This window comes from Dama dama, chromosome 11, assembly GCF_033118175.1.
Source record: "Dama dama isolate Ldn47 chromosome 11, ASM3311817v1, whole genome shotgun sequence".
NCBI classification, from domain to species: domain Eukaryota; kingdom Metazoa; phylum Chordata; class Mammalia; order Artiodactyla; family Cervidae; genus Dama; species Dama dama.
This window is the reverse complement of record NC_083691.1, coordinates 1946121-1964582: the sequence shown is the minus strand read 5'-3', so window position 1 is coordinate 1964582 and position 18462 is coordinate 1946121. Positions and strand designations below refer to the sequence as shown.

At 68.4% G+C, this 18462-nt stretch overlaps 1 protein-coding gene across 5 annotated transcripts in view; it reads left to right on the top strand.

The window, feature by feature from the left end:
* RXRA (retinoid X receptor alpha) overlaps nucleotides 1–18462 on the top strand; it is a 90210-nt gene that overhangs the window by 22209 nt on the left and 49539 nt on the right. The window contains exon 1 of one of the 5 annotated variants that reach the window (XM_061154221.1): nucleotides 15513–15619. The exons of the other annotated variants lie outside the window; for them this stretch is intronic. Coding sequence (XP_061010204.1) covers nucleotides 15601–15619 — 19 coding nt within the window. The 5' untranslated portion in view covers nucleotides 15513–15600. Of the gene's footprint in view, nucleotides 1–15512; nucleotides 15620–18462 lie in introns of those variants that run through there. 5 annotated transcript variants of the gene reach the window in all.

Genomic DNA, 18462 nt, shown 5'->3' with positions numbered 1-18462 from the left:
GGGGTGCGTGTGTCAGGCATGTGTTGGTGAGGGGTGCGCGTGTCAGGCGTGTGTTGGTGAGGGGAGTGTGTGTCAGGCGTGTGTTGGTGGGGCTGTGTCTGGTGTGAGCTGGTGGGGTTGTCCTGGCCTGAGTGTGGGACTGGGGGTGCAGACTCTGCCCTGAGTGTGGGGCTGAGGGTGCAGACTCTGGCTCCGTGTGTTCATGGGTCAGGATGGGTGCGCCTGGGGCTGAGGTCAGGAGGCCTGGCGTGGGAGCGGGGGGAGCTCCGGTGGTCCCGAGGGCCCCCTGAGTGACATGAGGGGCTTGGGTGCGGTGGGGACAGCTCTGGGCTCCAGGGCTGCCTGGCTTGGGCCTGTCCAGGCATGTGCTGGGTGCTTGGCAAGCTGGGGTCAGGGAGCCCCCAGGCCTCCCTGGCCGTTGAGGAGCCTGGACGTGGGGGACGGTGCCACTCCAGGTGGGCAGGGGCTGGGCTGGGGTGTCCAGCCAGGCCCGGTGGTTGCTCGCCGGGACCCTGGGGTCTGCAGGGCTGTGTCGGGGCCCGCGGGTGTGTCTTGGGCCCCGGGGTGGCAGCTGGGGTCCCCTCCAGGCCCACGGACGACGGCCCGGCGCTGGGCAGAGCTGCCCGGCTCCTCCCCGCTGTGCCCCTGCCCAGCGGCGGGCAGAGGTGGCCGCCCGCCAGGAGCAGGCTGTGTGCGGCGGCGCGTCTGGACCACCCAGCCTCCAGCCTCCCTCCGCCGGGCCTCGTGTTTTCCTTTGGCGGGGCCGGCACTGATCCCCGGCTGCCGGCAGGCGTTGGGCGCCGCGTGCCCTGGCTGCGTCCGGCGGCTCCCGCCCGGCTCTGCGGCGGTTTCCCCAGCGAGGCAGAGTTGGGGTGCGGGTGTCGTGGGGTTGTCTGAGGGGCTGAGGGCAGGGCTGGCTCGGGGCAGCTTTCCGTGGGTCCTCAGCCTCCCCTGAACGCCGTGGGGGGTGGACAGGGCCCTCGCATCGGGCACGGTCCTCCTGGAGAGCAGGGTGCCCGCCGCCTTGGGGGAGGTCTCTTGGGGGATGTCCCTGGGGGCACTGCATGGGCTGTGGGGGCGGGCTGCACCTGGAGTTTTGGGGCCTCAGGAAGCGAGCTCAGCTGGGAAGGAGCCGTGTTTATTTTCTTAGATGATTTAAAGGCCGCTGGAATGGTGCTCGTGAATGTCCCCACAAGGTGGAGTTTCTGATGGCCCTGGGTGTGGGAGGCCCCGGGCCGGGCAGACGGAGCCGGAGGGGGCCCTGGCGGCCTGGGCTGCGTGCGTGCGTGTGTGTGGTGCGTGTGTGTGCGTGTGTGTGTGTGTGGTGTGTGTGTGCCTCTGAGCACGCATGGGGGCGTCAGGCTGGCGTCCGCTCACGTGGCTGCCCGGGGCACTGCCCGCCCTCAGCACACCTTCCCCTGCGTGCGGAAGGGCCCTGACGGCCGGGGGGCTCCATCTGCTTCTTGGGGACTCTGTGCCCCGGTGCGTCCATTTGCCAGTCCTCGGGAAGGCATGGCCTGGACACAGCCCGCCTCTTCCAGGTCAGAGGGTCGTCTGCCCTGTCACCCCCGCCATCCCTCCCCAGGGCGGGAGGGCTGAGGTGCCTTCCGTCCGGCAGTGACGCCTGGCCTCGGGCAGGGAAGGGCCTTTTCTCCTGGAAGCCTCCTGGGGCCTTCGGAGGGCGATTGGTGTCCAGGGCTGGGTGAGCCGAGCTGTCTGTGACCTGGGCTTCCTGACCTCTCCCTGACGGCGCTGGCAGGACTCGGGGGCATTGCCAGACACCGCTCCAAGCCTCACCGGGGGCTCCCTGAGGAAACTGCACCTGCAGCGGGGGGACGGTCCCGAAGGGGCTGCAGGGGGGCGGGCTGGGGCCTGCCGTTCAGGGGAGCAGAGGTCTCGAGGCCCCCGAGCAGGGACTCAGGCTGGCCCTGCCCACAGGCCTCCCTGGTCGGCCAGCTGTGGCCGCCTGGGGCCTCGGGAAGGTGCGGCCGTCGAGGGGGAGGGCATGGGTCGTTCTGACCCGGGCTCTGCCGTTGTCCACAACTAGTGGAACTGAGCTTTCTCCGCAGGAGCTGAGGGACCAGGCCGGGTCCCTTGTCACTGTAACTTCTGCAGAATTTGCAGCCAGATGCCGCTGTGGGTTACTCTGTGTCTGCCCTCCTGAGCGGTCGGCCTGGCGTGAGAAGGCCTGTGGGCTCAGTGAGGTGTGAGGCTGAGTTAGCTGTAGCTCTGACCCAGTTAGAGCGTCCCCCACCGGGCTGCCCGCCTTTGAAAGAGGGGAGCTTTCAGAACTGCGGTGTCCGGACCACGGCCTAGCCCAAGGAGGGCGGCAGCCTTGGAGCCGGGCTCCCCAGCGGCCCTGGGTGACGCTGACGTGCAGCTGGGCCGGCAGCTCCCGGTGCCCTTCCTGTAGCTGTGTGCGTGCGTGCGTGCGTGTGCGTGCGTGTGCGTGTTTGCGCGAGTGCTGTGTGCGTGCATGTGTGTGCACACGTGTGCATGTGAGTGCATGTGTGTGTGCGTGCGTGTGTGAGTAGCGTGTGCGTGCATGTGTGCGCGCGTGTGTGCATGTGCATGCATGTGCGTGTGTGCGTGCGTGCGTGTGGCGGGGGCGGGCATGTGTGGTTCCCAGGAGATCTGCCTCTTCGGGAGCCCTGCTGTTGCTGAAAGCCTCAGATCTGGGTCAGGCCACGCCCCGCGCCCCGGGCCCTCCTCGCTCCTCAGGCGATGCTTGTCTGAGTCCCTGATCTTGGCTCCCGTCCCCTCCCCCAGGCCTGTGCACTCCGACTCCCCTGCCAGCGCCCGTGGGCCTTCCAGGTGATGAGCGTGGGCCTGCAGGGACTGGGGCCACCAGGACGTGTCCGCTGGGAGTCTGGGGGCCTGCCCCAGCGCTGCGGGGTGTCTGGACCAGGGGGACTCCCGGGGCTGGCTCCTCTGCCCTCAGGGAGCTCAAGAGCTGGGTCTGTTCCAGAAGCGCCGGGACCTGTGATTGAAGGAGGGGTGTGTGTCCTCTCTTGGTCTCCGGGGTTCAGGGTGGCTGGGGCCGCGCTTCCTGCAGTCAGGACCCCCCCACACCGTGCCTGGCTTCCCCCTGCCTGTCTCTGCCCCGGGGCTCTTTCTTCCTCACCTGGGGAACTGCAGGCCCAGGTCCCTGGGGGGCTGTGGGTCCCCAGGGTCAGTGGGAGCAGTGGCCGGGGGGCTGGGCCAGGCGGGGGCTGGGAGCCCTGTCAACCAGAGGACAGACGATGAAGGCAAGTGGGACGCTCACTGCTGGTCAGGGAGACGTCGGGCGCCCCCCACCCGTTTCCGGATCTGGCCGTGGGAGGCGGGGAGGTGAGGGGCTCTCGGTCGGCCGGCCGGGCCCTGCTGCTTGTCCGCTCAGGTTCTGATCTCCACTTGTTGGGCTTCACTCTCCGGTGGGGTGGGGAGGGGAGGCCCAGAGTTCGGGGGTCAGCAGAGCCCGGGAGAGAAGGGATGGGGTGGTGGCTGCCCGGGGCGGTTTGCACAGGATCCTCTGTGGCCGGGGCGAGTGCCCGAGGCCGGGGAGGCCTGGACCCCTGCCCGCTGCCCCGGGGGGGGGCGGTACCGCCTCCGCCCTCACCCTGTTCCCCAGCCTGAAGGGCGGCGGGTCCTTGCAACACGGCGGAGGCAGGTAGGGGCCTGGCCCGTTGTGCAACCTGCAGCTGTGTGCGGAGTCCCTCCCAGGCCCTGCCTCTGCTCTGCCCTGGAGTCTGCATTTTTTGGAAAGCTTTGCAGCGATCTAGTCCCAGGGGGGCAGAGTCTGGGAGCAGCTGGGCTGCTCCCAGGTGTCCCATAAGCCCTTGGTGGTGGCGGGGGTGGGAAGCGGCGGAGTTGACCACAGTTAGGTTGGGGAGGGGGGTGAGGTCTGGGATGGCTGCTGGGCTTTGATGTCCCTGAAGAGGGGCAGGGTCGTGTGTCCACGGGGAGCCAGAGAGGAGTCCCCCAGAGCTCTCACTGGCTCAGACCAAGTCTCCTTTCCCCGCTGACCGGAAGCATGGACCCTGCTGGCTTTTGCACCTTCCCTTGCCTCCCCTGGAGGGCTGGGGGCCTTCTTAGGAGGTGGTCTGTCTTCACCCAACTTCTCCACCCCAGCTGGCTAGACTTGTCCCGAGTTGGGGTGGTGTCAGGCTTCTGTGGGTCGCCCACTCGGGAGCAGGGGGCCTGTGGGCAAGCTCCTTAACCCACCCTGCCACGCTCAGCTTCCTGGTTGCTGACGTGGGCCGGATACGCTGCTGCTGCCTTGCTGGTTCTCTGGGCGGCGGTGGGATCGGCCTGGTTAACGTGGCCGCGGGGCCTGGGGTCCCTGGACCGGGCCTTGGGCTGGATTCGCCGTGCTGGGTATAAGACTCCCTGGAGGTCAGTCCAAGGGGAGGCGGGGGTGCCGGGAATGCAGCCCTGCGAGGAGGGCGGCCCTTGTGCAGAGTGGGGGCCTGCGGGGCGGGGTTGGGGCCTCCCTGCCCCCAGCTGAAGGCCCTGAGTGCCCGGCCTGGGGGCACACACTCCTGTTCACTGGTTCTTGGCCAGACACTGCAGGGCTTCAGGCGGGAAGGGTGGAGTCTATCAGGGTCCTGCTGGGGCGTGGCCGCAGCTTGGGCGGCCGCACCTGTGCCCACGCGGCTGGGAAAGGCCTCCTCTCGCCGGGCCCCCCTCGGTCCCCATCCTGCTGGAAGGCGTCTCCTGGGGCCCCTCACCTGCCTCCCTCCCCGCCCTGCAGGCGGCCCCCAGCCCCCAGCCCGCACCCCACGCCTCCTTATCGTCCCTGGCCTGCCTGTCGTAATCGCGCGCTCGCTCGGGGCTGGGTTGAGAAATGTGATCGAGAGATAGTCGTCTGGGGCGGTCGGACGGGTTTGGATCCTGCTCCCGGTGGAGGGCCTGCTCTCCACGCCGCCCCCCCCCCGCCCCCTGAGGAGAAACTGGCCTGCACCCTCCCGCCTGCGCCCGGCCCTGTTCTGGGGAGAGGGGGTCTGGGGGCCAGGAGGGGAGCCTGCACTGGGAGGACCTTCCCCCCGCCCTCGTCTCACAGCTGTGTGACGTCAGGACCCCCCCCCCTTCGCAGCCTCAGTTTCCTCCTAGGCCCCTGGGGTGGGGTTGGAAGCGGGGGAGGGGGGGGATCTGTGTGCAGGGGTCGTGCAGGCCCGGGGTGGTGCCAGCCAAGCCCCGCGAGCCTGGGGTGCTGCGGGGGACGCCGCCCTGAGTAGGGTGGAGGGAAGGAGTGCTGGGACCTTCCGGGAGGCAGACATGTGCCGGAAATAAGCAGTGAGGGCCACGCTCGGGGCGGAGCACGCATTCCTAGAAAATGCAGCGAAAACGGCGTTTTCTCTGGACGATGATCAGTTTTGCCCCCGCAGCCTGTGACCCGTGTTATCAGAGGACGAGAATGTAGGGCAGCTTGGGGCAGGGAGTGGTCAGTGCCGGCCGAGGAGGAGCCCAGGGCGGCCAGGTGGCCATGATGCCGGGGAACATGGGGAGGTGGGCTGGGGTGGGCGGGCTGGAGCGTGGGGGGCGTGGGATCCTTTGGGTGCGTGGCGGGAGGGAGGGTGACCCCCCCACGTGTGTTCCTGTGGACAGACCTTGGTCGCTTGCCCTTCAGAGGGGTCCCCGTGGGAGGCCGTGTGTCACTTATAAGAGTAGCCCTGGCCGAGGAAGGAGCCAGCTGTAACCCCATCCTCGGGTCAGAGCCCAGGCTGCCGCGTTCTGTCCGGCCCAGCCTGTGTGTCCCCGCCTGTGAGTGTCCTGGCCTGCTGGGCTCTGGGCTGGACAGGGGGCTCGCCAGGCCGTCAGTGGCCACTTCAGGCAGGAGGTCAGTGAAGGCTCAGAGTTGAGTTGGGGCGACAGGCGGGACGTGGGCAGCTGCTGTCCAGCATGAAAGGGCCTCCATCAGCCTGGGCTGGGGTGGAGCTTGAGGGGAGCCTTCCTGGAGGAGGCAGCAACCTGCAGGTCTAGATAGGGGAGTGGGTGGGGGCCAGGGGACAGCAAGCGCAAGAGGCCGAGAGACGAAAAAGGAATTCTGGGTTCTTGCGGGGAGGCCAGACCTGAGGGCAAGGGGGCGTCCCGGCAGGCCCCAGAGGGCTTTGTGGGGTCTGACTCGAGCTCCTGGGCGCCCTGGCCGTGTCATATGCAGGAGTCGGCGAGGTCCAGTGGCAGAGGATTCTGCAGGACCCGGCCTTGCGGGCGCTGTTTGCTGCTATTGCCCTGAGTCTCCCTGCCCCGCCCTGCTGTCTGCAGGATGGGGCCGGGGGGCCGGGGGGCCGGGGCTGGGGTGTCCGCGAGGCCGCGGGCTGGCCTTGGGTGTGTCGGCAGTTCTGAGCTTGGTCTTCGTGTGAGTGTGCTGCGCACGTGGGCAGAGGACCAGGAGCCCTGCCGCTCACCGTTCACCGCGTGGGCTCAGGAGGTGGCCTCAGGATCCCTCGGCGTCCAGGAAGCCACAAGGAAAGAAGGGAGAGCCCCGGGGGCCACGGTGGGATGGCCAGGCGGCTTACGCTTCAGCGGGTGCAGGCTTGGGTGCAGAGGGCGTGTGAACACCCCCTGGTAAAGGAGAGGCTCCAGGTGAGGCCAGGAGGACGCAGGGTCAACAGCGGAGACCGGGGGGCTGGCGGGGGTGCCCCTGTCCGTCACTGGGACAGGAAGGGAGGCCGCGGCGCTGCTGTTGGGGCCCGGCTGGGTGTCCCCGGCCCTCCCAAGCGAGGGCCTCTTGGAACCGGACTTGGAAGCTGCCGTTCCCCTTGGCCCCTGCGGAAACTGAGGCCCGGCGGTGGGTGCCTGAGGCCGTTCAGAGCCTGGGAGGCTGCAGGGCCGGCGGCTTCGGTGGTCTCCCGTGGCGGGGTGCCCGTGGGCTTCGTGTTGGGAGGGCGCCTTGTGGTCACAGTTCAACAGCAACCAGCTGACTGGCCGTGCGGGGCGGCCCGCCCTCCCCAGGCGCCTTTCTCCTCGGGCTTCGCTCCCCTTCCCCCTCATCCCTCTTGGCTCCCTGGTGCTCCTGCCACCGGGGAGGGTGGTCCCTTCCCCTGGCCCTCCCAGCCCCATCAGTGGGCCTGGGTTTGAGTCTTCCTGAGGACTGGTTGAGACAGACCCCTCGCCTTCTCTGCTATAAATAAATAATAATAATAAACCCAGTCAGCATTTGTGGCCGGATCCCTTCGTGGGGGCAGGTACACGTGGCCGGGGACGGGACCAGCCTCGGTGAGCCCTCGTGGGGGCGGGAAGCAGGCGGCCCCTCCTCCGTGTCCACTGTCCAAACACAGGCCGAGGCTCCGGAGGTCCTGCGCCTGCCCTGGGGACCCCAGCCCATGTCCTGCCCGTTTCCCTCGCGGACTGCCTCTGGCTGGCTGCCTGGGGGCAGCCTGAGGGCTCTGGTGGGCCTGGCCTGCGAAGGGAAGGGGCTCACACTCCGAGACGCCTTGTTGCCCCCACCAGGGGTCAGGGTGGAGGGTCTGGGGACCCCGGGATCCCGGGTTGGAAAGGGGTGAGGAGCCAGACCCAGCGGTGGGGCTGGGGGGGCCGGGCGCCTGGCGGGGCGGCTTGCTGTGGCCTTCAGCCCTGCTGTCTGGGCTGGTGTTCCCACAGCCGCTTCAAGCCCCCGGCTCTGACCCAAAGCCCCTTTGCTTTTGTTGTCCTGCCTGTGGGGGCCCGGGGCTCCTGGGCCGGGCTGAGAGCCACTCGGTGGCCTGCCCAGGCCCTGGGGCGCGGGGTCGGCATCCGGCCGCTGCCCGAGCCGGTGACAGGCTGCAGACTCCCTGTCGTCGGGCCGGGGCGGAGTTGGCAGGAAGCAGCTGTTCCTTCCCCTCCCTGCCCGCTGGTCACGGGACCATGCTGTGGCCGTGAGCCCGGCTCTGCCCTGTGGCCTTGCAGCAGTCCCAAGTTCAAGTCTGCATCCTTGTGTCTGCTTCCTTCCCCAGAGGCCTGGCGGTGAGGACCGCATGGGTACAGCACCCATCCCGGGCCCCCGGTCTGAGCCACTCTCAAGCCCACCGAGTGGTTTCTCTCGGTCCTGCAGACGAGAGGCGCTTCAGTCACAGGGCTGCCTTGTCTGGGGGGCAGCCTGGGATCTGGGACCACCCGGGGTGGGGGAGTTCTGGTCAGCACCTCCTGGAAGCAATAGCCCCATCCAAGGTCTGGGGATCCTGGGTGTGGGGGGCTGCCCCCTGGCCTGGCCAAGACCTGGGACCTTGGCCTGGGGGGACGGTGGTCACATGGCACTGAGGTGGGTTCTGAGCTGCACTGTTGGGCGTCTGGGGGACGGGGTCCCAGGCTGGGAGTCCGGCCCGTCGCCAGGGGCTGTCAGAGCCCCAGGCGAGCCCCACGCTGGCTGTGGTCTGGGGTCGGGGAGACACCTCGGTGGGGTCTTGGAAGGCCTGACTCCCTTCGAACCTGCTGTGGCTAGTGCCTCGTCTGGGCTCTGCTGGGGTTTTATCTGATGGGAGCCAGTGGCCTTGCGGCGTTGGACTTGACTTTCCCACATGCCTTGCCATCTGACTCATCAGGGTAACGTAGTGACCGTGTTGCTAATTCATTCGACTGATTACTTCTGGAGCTTTCTCTGGGCCTGGCACCTGGTCTTGGAGCCAGGAGGGAACTTGGAGAGCTCAGTGACATGGCTCGGAAAGTGCAGGCCTCCCTAGAGGCGGGGCGGCTGCCCCCAGGCCGGCCCCGGCACTGCCTGGGCCCGTGACCTGCTGGGCTGCAGGCCCCTGTGTGCCGAGGTGCGTTTCAGGGCCTGGCCCGCGGCGTCTGGCCCTGGGGTCCCTCCCTGCACGGCCACCCACCGCCCCTTACTCTCCCCAGCCCAAGTCCGCCCCGGCGGGGGTGGAACAGCTGTGGCCAGGAGGCCACGGGGATGAGATGCACTCGATTCACCGGGAGCTGGGGCGTCCGCCGCATCAGGCCTCCATCTGTCGGTGACGAGCTTTCAGTGCTGTAACCTGTGTCCCGCCCGGCGTGCTGCGGTCCTTGGGGTCGCAAAGAGCCAGACACGACTGAGTGACTAAACTGAATTGCTGAGCAAGTGCCTGATGGATCTGGTTAAAATCTGGGGCACGGCGGAGGTTCCTGGTTTGGGATCAGGCCTGTGGGCGCTCAGGGTTGATCCGCTGTCTGCCCACATGGCCAGGTGGAGGTGGAAAGTTCCAGAGTGAGCTCCCAGCCCGAGTGCCTTGGGCTTCCTCCTGGTCTGACGCGTGCAGGGGCCTCCCTGCCTCCCCCGGCCCCGCCAGGCTGGGCTTGTCCCCAGGGTGCGCCCAGTGGCAGCTGGCGCTGGCCTCGGCGGGTGCGCTGAGAGCCACCTTTCATCCCTGGGGTGGCGGGTGCCGGGCTGGGCCTGGGGTCACGCGAGTCGCCCCCGAGCAGGAGAGATCGGAGGTTCCCAGGGTCAGCCTCAGGGTCTTTGTTGAGCCTCTTGTCTCTGGTGTGGCTGTGGCTGGCTCCTGGGTTCCGAGCGGGAGGTGGGGGGGTGGTCTTCTCCTCCGCCAGCAGCCCTGCCCCCCGCCGCAGCCTGGCTCCCACACCATGTTCCGGGGGCCCGAGGTGTCCATGGCTGGGAGCTGTCCTTAGGGGAGGACAGGGAGGGGCTGCAGAGCTGGCACCCCACCCCGCCCCCCGCGGCAGGTCAGGGACGGATGGTTACCCCGGGGTGCTGGACGCTTGTTTCCTGCAGGGCTCTGCCTGCGGGTGGGGAGCCGCCTGGGGGGAGGGATGCCCTATGAGCGGTGGCCGCGGGCGAACGGGCAGCAGGACCTCGCTGCCCCCTGCCCCTGCACAGCCTGGGGGCGGCAGGGTGACCTCAGAGGGGCCCGTCCCCCGGGAGACAGGTGGTGGGCCCAGGAGACTCTGGCCTCGTCTGCCCACCCTCCTCCCCGCCGGAGGGGAGAGGTGGAAAGGTGTCCACTTAAGCGATCAGCCAGTGTCACAGCCCACTGGTTTCCCGTCTAAGCGCCGGCCCCAGTGGGCCTGGGGTGGGCCCCGCGGCCGCTCTGCTGGTGCTGGTCAGCGGTCGCCCTGCGGGGGTGCCTGTGTCTGCGACTTGCTGGCCCTGCGTCCAGGAAGATGCGGACGGTGCACGTGGACGGGGGGTCCTGTGGCGAGGCTGTGGTGACCACACCGCTGGGAGCCCGTGTCCGGGGCCGCGCCAGGCACGGTTCTGCTCGGCCAGGGGCATTCACTGGGGCCTCAGCAGGAAAGAGCCCTTCTGCAGCGCCGGAGGCGCGGGTTCGACCCCTGGTTTAGGGAGATGCCCTGGAGAGTGGAATGGCAGCCCACCCCCGTGTTCCTGCCCGGGAAATCCCTTGGACAGAGGAGTCTGGCGGGCTGCAGTCCGCGGGGCTGCAGAGTTGGACACGACCGCCCGACTGAACAACGACGCCACTCAGCTGACTCGGCGGCAGCCCTGTCCGCCTCGGCCCAGCCCTCGGAGGCGTGAGGTCGCTGGGTCCTGGGGGCCCCCGGCCGCCTGGTCCGGGGCGACGCCCACTGCCAGCAGATGCGGGGGCGGGCAGGGCCCCGGCTTTCGGGCAGACGCAGGTGGTGTGAGTTTTGGGTAAACACAGTCATGCCGCCCTTAGCGGAAACCTCGGGCGGTGACGCTGTCACTTCCACTTACTTTAGCAGTTTAGGGGGAGAAGCCTTTCCTGAGAACTTGACGGTCTGAGGAGAGAACAGCACATCCCCGGAACGAGGGCAGGCGGCGAGGCGGGGGTGGTTGCCGGGTGCTCCCCGGCTGCGCTGGGTCCTCTCCGCCCCTCCTCCCCCCGGCCCCCTCCCTCCCACTTTCTAGATTCTTCTACCTGGATGGCATGACGGTCTTTCCCCGTAAATCTCGAGCTGAGCTGAGTTTCCGAGGCCCACAGTGTCTTGCCCACTTGTCCCAGGCCCAGGCGCGGACGCTGTGGGGCGGGAACCCATGTGTCCTGGTGGGGTGGGTCGCAGGCTCTGGACTCAGCGCCCCAGCTTGTGGACGTTACAGACGAGGCTCTCCGATTCCTTCCCCCCTTCCACCCCCTCCCCTTTCACGTGAGAAGGCTGAGACTGCAGAGGGCTGTTCCCGTCCGCCCCTGTGGTAAAGGCTGTGACCGTCGGGTGGGCCGTGTAGCCGGAGTCGGGGTGCAGAGACGGAGGCCCCGATGACTGAGCCAGCTGCACGCAGGCCTCAGGAAAGCCCCCCACGGCGCGTGTCGTCTCCCAGGGTCCTTTCGGGGACCCCAGCTGTAAAGACGGGGCGGGGCACTCAGGGCCACACACGGGAGCCTGCTGGCGCCCGGCCGACAGCCCCCGGGGCAGGGGCACCTGGGCGGGTGACAGGCATGTGGGCCCTCCGCCCTGGGCACGCTGAGGCCGTGGGCCGACCCCGTCTCCGAGGACGGGCTTTGGCCGGAGTGTTGGCCCCAGGGTGAGGCCGGGCGTCCTGGCCCCTCTGCGGGCCTCACGCTGGCCCCGTGTGGACGGTGGGCGCTGTGCTGAGCGTGGCTGGGTCCTCTGCCCCTTGCTGGGGACTCTGCCGTGGGGGACACAGTGTGACGCGGGCCCTGCTGCGCTGGCCCCAGGCAGGCCGCAGGCCTCGCGCTGCCCGAGGGGGCTCAGGCTGGAGGGGGGTCCGCATCCCTGTCCCGGGAGCCCGCCATAGGGGCGGTTGTGCCGCTGACATGAGGGGTAACGAGTTCCAGATGGGCCGGGGCGGGGGCGGGGACAGCCTGCTGAGGAAGCCCGACGGCTTGAGATAACGGGGAATTCTGAGCCCCGGCCAAGCCCCTGAACCCGGGGGGCAGCCAGCCCTGCAGAGGAGACCCTGCGCCCGCCCCGTGCACGCGGGTGTACGCCAGGGACCACCCAGGCGGTGCTGGCTCTGGAGACCCCCCCGCCCCCCCGGGACCACGGACCCTCCCCGGCCGCCTCCCCCCGGGGCCTGGAGCCTCGCAGCCACATGGCTGCGGTGTCTCGCCTCCTTCCAGTCCTTCAGCTACGGAGGCTCCTTCCCCCTCGTCACTTACATGAGGTGGGGGTGGGAGGGCGGGGTGGGGGGAGCCCTGAAATCAAAACCCCCTCCCCCGGCCGTGTCTCCAGGAGCCCCGTCCCCACGGCAGCCGCCTGCCCTGGAGGAGGACCCGCGGTGGTGTCCCCGCCTGCTCTGGACTCGTGACTCCCAGTGTCCCGTGCCCCCACCCCGGGCTCAGCGGACAGTCGGCCGGGGCTTGGCGGAGGCACCACCAGGCCCCCGGAGGAGGCGGGGCCCCTTTGGGGATGGGGGCCACGGCTCTCACTCTGCCCCAGGGCTCTGATGGGTTCGTCCCCAGGGGCCAGGGGCTTCCGCCCAAGGCCAGTCGGCCCCCCCCGGGGGACCGCCCGGCACTGGGGTGCACTAGACGTGCACTTCTCGGCGGCAGGGCCTGGTGGCAGAAGGTGTGGAGGGCCGGCTGTCTCACTGAGTGAAACGGGGCTCCGTCCTGCGGGCGGTGCACGTGTGTGGGCACCTGAGAGACCGTAGTCTCTGGGGCCCCATCGCCCTGTCCCTGTGAGGTCCCCACTCCCTCTCTCCAGGGCCCCCTGACCCCTTGGGGGCTGCAGAGGTTTGGGGGCCCTGGGCCTGGCTCCAAGCTCCAGCCGGGGATGGCTGAGTGGCCTCGGGGAGTCCCGTCCCCTCTTGCGCTGGTGGGCCCTGTCTCCTGCAGCCTCGCGGTTCAGAGGTGGGAAGGGAGGTGGGGGCTAGGTATGAGGCCTGTTTCACCTGGAGGCTCGCCCTGCCCCTTAGGACAGGCATGCGTGCATGCGGGCCTGTGCACAGAGAGCCGCGTGTCCCCGTGTGGCGAGCATCATGTCTGCAGTGCTGCACCTTGCCAAGGGTGGTGAGCCCCTCATCCCTCTCGGCTTTCGGATCCTGCTGGTCTGAAGGCCCAGCCTGGGTGCCGGGGGAGGGCATCCCCGTCATTTCGCCTGGGAGCAGGGAGGACAGACCTGTCTGTCCCCGAGAGAACGTGTTCAGGGGCTTCCGAGGGCACGTGGGGTGACAGCCCTCCTCCGCAGGTCCTGGGGGAGCCTCGGGCCTGAGTGAGCCCGGCTGACCCTGCGCTCCCCCGCCGGAGAGCCCTCTGGCTGCCGTTCCTGCTGCTCGGGGCGTGGGGCCTCTTCCGGCCTTGCTTGCCACTGCGTGCAGACCACGCGTCCCGATTACCGTCCTCATTTTTGTGCAGGTTTGCACTCCGTCCCCCCAGTGACTGCTCTGCCGTGTCCCCGGATCTAGAACAGCACCCCATGTGTGGGAGGCGCCTGGGGCCCTCCTGATGAGGGCGCAGCGTTTGAAATTCTGTGTCTCTGTGGGCGCCACCGGCCGCGTCAAGTCTTTCAGGATTTCAGAGCCGCCGTCCTTCCTGGTTGCCCGTGAGCTGGCTCTGAGAGCCGGCTGGGCGTCGTGCTGGCCACTGGTGGGGGCACCTGAGTAGACGTGCTGGCCCACGGAGCCCCCTCTGTGGCCAGTCTGCAGGGTGGGCTGAGCTGAGACCCCGGAGGGCGTGCTGCGCAGAGGGAACCTCGCGACTGCAGGGCCATGTGTGCTGAGAGGCGATGCTGCTGGGGGCATCATCAGGCCGAGTGGCCGGGTGAGGGTGCAGTCACTGTGGGGGGAGCACTGCCGTGTCCCTCGGCCCCTGCCCCCGCCCCAAGTGGTCCTGGGCCCAGGGCGAGGCGGTGCCAGGCCTGCAGCGTGGGCGGCTGTGCTGGGACCCTCGGTCCCCGGCGCTGGGGGGCTGGCAGGCTCCTGGGGTCTGCAGGGGCTGGGGCCTTGGGCATGTGGGCAGAGTACCCCGTCAGCCCCGGGGACACAGGGAGAGGGATGTCCCCCCGAGGCTGACCCCCACCCCAGCTCGCCCTCCCCTCCCACCGGCCGCATGGGGGGTCCCCGCTGCCCTGCTCCTTCGGGCGCGGCCTTGGGCCCCTCACGTCCTCCTCTGAGGTGGGCTCAGCAGGTCCCTTCTGGGCAGCAGGGGTGCCCTTGGGCGGCAGCTGCTGTCCTGGCTTCTCCCGTCTTCCCTCAATGTTCAGCCAAGGGACGTGGGCCGCACGCAGGCTCGGCCAGACCCCGTGCTGACTGCGAGGCCTGGGTGGGCCGGGCCGCGCCCTCCCAACTCGGCTCTGTCCCGCCCCGGGACTGGTGGGGGGCCCCGACTGCGGGGCGCGCTCGCTCTCCGGGACGTGCTCTCCCCGAGCGCCGGGTCCTCAGGGCCACACGAAGCTCGGGGCGGAGCAGGCCTGTGGGGGCTGTGGCGGCCCAGGGCCGGGGGGCGGCCTCTGCACCTCTGCCATGGCCCAGCTGGTCCGTGCACCCCGAGGATGCAGGCCGAGGCCCTCCCGGGCGCCGCTGCGTGTCGAAACCGGCCGCTGACGTGGCCGCAGTGTCGAAACAAGTGCCTGCGGGTTTCCCAACATCCTGCCGCCGTCACAGGACCGAATGTCAGGAGCCGGGTTCCAGGCCCGGCCGGGGCCCTTCTCTTGGGGTGCCCGGCTTCCCCTTCTCGCCCCCAGGAGACCGAGAGAGACCGCCGCTCCGCCACCTCCCCCCGGGGCAGGGCGGAGGCCGTGACCTCAGGGCCGGTGACTTTACTCTGAGGCCTCGTTGTCCTGCTGACCTGCCTGTTGTGTAGAAGTCAGGTGGCGCTGGCGTGGAGGGCAGGATTCGAAACAGGCCTCGAGTCTGCGCTGAGGCCGTGGGCTGGGCAGGAGGCGGGAGCGGGCACGTGCCCGCCGGGGAGGCACACGCCTGTCTGGTGGCAGCGGGTGGTGGCCAAGGGCCCGAGCCCCTGTGCCCTCCGAGAGGCTGCCCTTGGTGGGCGTGTAGTTACTGAGCCGCGCACCTTGGGGAGCGGGTTGGGGGGAGCCTTAGGTTGGGCCAGGTGGCCCCCCTCTTTCTTCTGCTGCCCCCGGGCCTGAGTCCGGGGCTGCGCTGTGTGGGCAGACAGCGACCACGAGGGCTGCAGGTTCACGGACCACCCGCCGTGCGGCAGGCCCTCGACTTCGGGGAGTCCTGGGGCCCGGCCTGTGACCTCCCCGGGGGACTTTCTTACTCTCACTGCTTACGGACGAAGCTGGGGCCCAGAGAGGCCAAGGGACCTGCTGGGATCACACAGCAGTGGGCTGGGAGCTGGCGTCCGGGCTGCCCGATTTTCCTAGGATTCTGCTGGGTCTGTCTAGGAGGAGCTGGTACTGTGGGGAAGTCCACTCCCAGCCCAGCGGCGGGTCCAGACCCTGCCGTGCTGAGCTGTGCAGCCTCGGGCACACCGCCCGGGCTCTGATCCCCCGAGCGGACCCTGCGGGCTCTGGGTGAAGGGGAGGAGGAGAGGGTCTCGGGCCCGCCTTCCCTGCTGGCTGCCACCGCAGACCCCAGCCCTGTCCCCCTCGGGGTGGGGCCTGGGGCTCTGGGAACCTGTGGTCAGGCCTCGCCCTGGCGTGGTGTCAGCCTGTCGCCTGCCAGCAGGGGAGGGGCCCTGGAGACACGTCTCTTTCGGATGAGGAAGTGGATGCTCAGAGAGGGTGAGGGGCCGAGCTGGGGCCACACAGCGAGGCGGGTGCTGAGCCAGGGGCCTGTGGAGAAGGGTCATCCGGAGACCCATGCCCGAGACCTTTCCTGGTAAGGTGGGGCTTTCGGAGGTCGGGGTGGGCAGGACCCTGCGGGCTCCGGCCCGTGGCACTCAGCGCTTTCCCCGGGGCTGGGAGTGACAGGGACGGCGGTGCGGGGCCCCAGGAGGACTCCCGGTTACACTGCCCGCCGTGTCCCGTGCTGTGGTTGGCGCCTGCCCCGAGCACCAGCAGCGCACCCAGCACGGCGCCTCTGTGTCCTGAGACAGATCTGTCTGGACGGATCGTTAGCCCATTTTGCAGCTGAGAACGTGGGAGCCCAGAGTGACCACGTGGTTTGCTGCGGCGCTCGGTCAGGAGGTGGGGTGGACCTGGCCCCTGGCTGCGTGCCCCCTGGCACCAGGGGTCCGCTGCGTGAGTCTGTAGCCCTCCCTGGGACTCTGGCTGGGCTGGCAGTCCTCAGGGTGGGCGTGCGTGCAGGGCTGTCTCGGCCTCCCAGCTGTGCGTGGGGAGCCCAGGGCTTGGTTTGGGGCGGGGGGTAGGAGTCTACTGTAAGTTATAGCTGAAGGATGCCTCCCACAGGCAGCCCTCCTTGATGTCTGTGCCGTCCCTCCTGCCACCTCACTGGCCGGCCGGCTGGGCGCTCTGGGCTCCTGGGAGGCCTCGGACTGCGGCCTGGCTGTCCCTGGCAGGGCCCGGCCTGGATTATCCGCCTGTTCCCAGCACAGTGGAGGCCGTGGGGGGTAGGCCGCCCACTTGGGAGGGCTCTGTGATACATACCCAGAGGGGGCCCTTCTGAGGACGAGGACGCTTAGATCCAGCGGGGTCGGGCCAGCCGTGAGTCGTGCAGCCAGGACCCGGGTCCAGGTCCGCAGGCAGCGTGCACACCTGTGCTCACCTCGTCACCTGCGGGGATGGCCAGGGACAGGCCAGCCTCGTGGTCACGGCCGCCTGGACGCTTTCCTCCTGGGTGACGTCTCTTTGCAGAAGAGGAAATGAAGGCTCAGAGACGTTGTTCAGCCTGCTTGGGGTTGCATAGCTTGTCAGCTCCTTAGGGTCTCTTTGAAAGTTGGTCCTTCTCTTTGAAACTTGGTCCTTACTCACCTGGTTCTTAAGGATCATGGTGAATCCTGCAGCATGCATCAGCCCGTTCCTAGCTCCTTCATCCCCACTCTGCTTATCCACTTAGTCTTTATCTGTGCCTGCGGTATACCAGCGTAAAGTCAGGCCCCAGGGCTGCCCGAAGAGCCGGTGGTGGCTCCTCCTCTCGGACCTCCCAGACTTTGGTGGCCTCAGACACGTGGGCCGGGGGCACGCTGTGATGTGGTGAGTGCCCTGTTGAGGGTGTGTCGTAGAAGGCACCACTACCCCAATTGAGAGAAATCGGGAGGGCTTCCTCGAGGCGGTTTTTATTTAAACTGGATTGGAACGAGCCAAGAGAGGTGCAGGGGGAGTTTCAGGCCCAGGGAACAGCATGTCCTCGAGGCGAGAGAGCTGATGTGTTTCTGGTGACCCGGTTCCCATGCCTGGGGGTAGACCCAGATCGGGGAGGGCCAGGGCACCCTGAGGGCTGGCAAGGCACAGGGCGAGAGGTGGGTGCTGGGCGCCCAGGAGAGCGTCCTTCTGGACCGCGGCGGAGCCGGGGATCACCTGGCTCATCCCTGATCTGGGAGGGGGCAGGCTTCTTAAAGGGAGGCTGCGGGGTACCCAGGCTCCCCAGGAGGCTCAGCGGTGAGGAACCCGCCCACCAGTGCAGGGGCCCCAGGGGTCTTGGGTTCAGTCCCTGGGTCGGGAAAATCCCCTGAAGGGAATGGCAACCCCCTGCAGTGTTCTTGCCTGGGAAATCCCATGGAGACAGGAGCCTGGCGGACTGCAGCCCACGGGGTCACGAAAGAGTTGGATGTGACCAAGCGACCGAGCCCCATCGTGACGGTCCGCAGATGGGCCTTGGCCCTTTCTGGGGCCCCGGCGTTGGGGTGCTGAGGCGAGCTGACTCTAGGCGGCTGGGGGCCCTTCAGGGAGGCCCCGGCCCAGAGGAAGCCCCAGTTCATCTCGGAGTCAGCCAGGGCCCGCTGGACGGGCTGGCGTTAGAGCTCGGGCCTGAGTGACGCGGGTTGGCCGTCTCGTCTTTCAGCCCAGGCCACGGTGGGACGGCCAGTGGGTGCAGGGCTGGGCAGGGCTCCCCCTGCCCTCCCGGGCACCTCCCAGCCCACGTGCGGGAGCCTTTGAAGGGCTCTGGGGTGGGTGGGGTTCTGAGAAAATGGAATCTGCATTTGGGTTGGAGAGCACTTTCGGTGGGAGGATTTGTGCACGTGGCTGATGAAGGGAACTGCTGAGATTCTGTAAAGCCCCGCCCCCCACCAAAGCACCCCCCCCAAAGACAGAACAAGCTCTAGCTGCCCTGCAACTGTTACCACAGCCAAACAGAGGCTAGAAGCCGGCCGCAGAATCCCACTCTCCCAAGGTCAGCGCTCTGGCCGCCTTTGCCCTGCGCCTGCAGACAGATAACGGCCTATCTCGGTGCTTATTATTTTCTAAGTAAAAATTGAATACAGATTTTCAGCGTCTTTTCAGATTAAGGCCTCTGGTGATGAGGAGGAGGAGGCCTTTGTGGGGGGCCAGCCCTCCCACGACCGGTGGAGGAGAGAGCAGGTTCTAGGGGCTTCTGGACCCAGACCCAGGGTTCTGTACCAGGCACAGCGCGCCCCCCGCCCAGCTGTGCCGACTGCCCTGAGGGCCTTGCCGAGGATGGGGGGCATTCAGGGGCTCCTGGGCCCCCCGCAGGGCGTGTGTCGGGTGTGTGCACACGCCCTGACGTGTGTGTGTGTGCTGACGGCCGTCTCCGTGTCTCCATCCCCTGCGGGACAGAGGATCCCACTTCGCCCCTTGACCGTC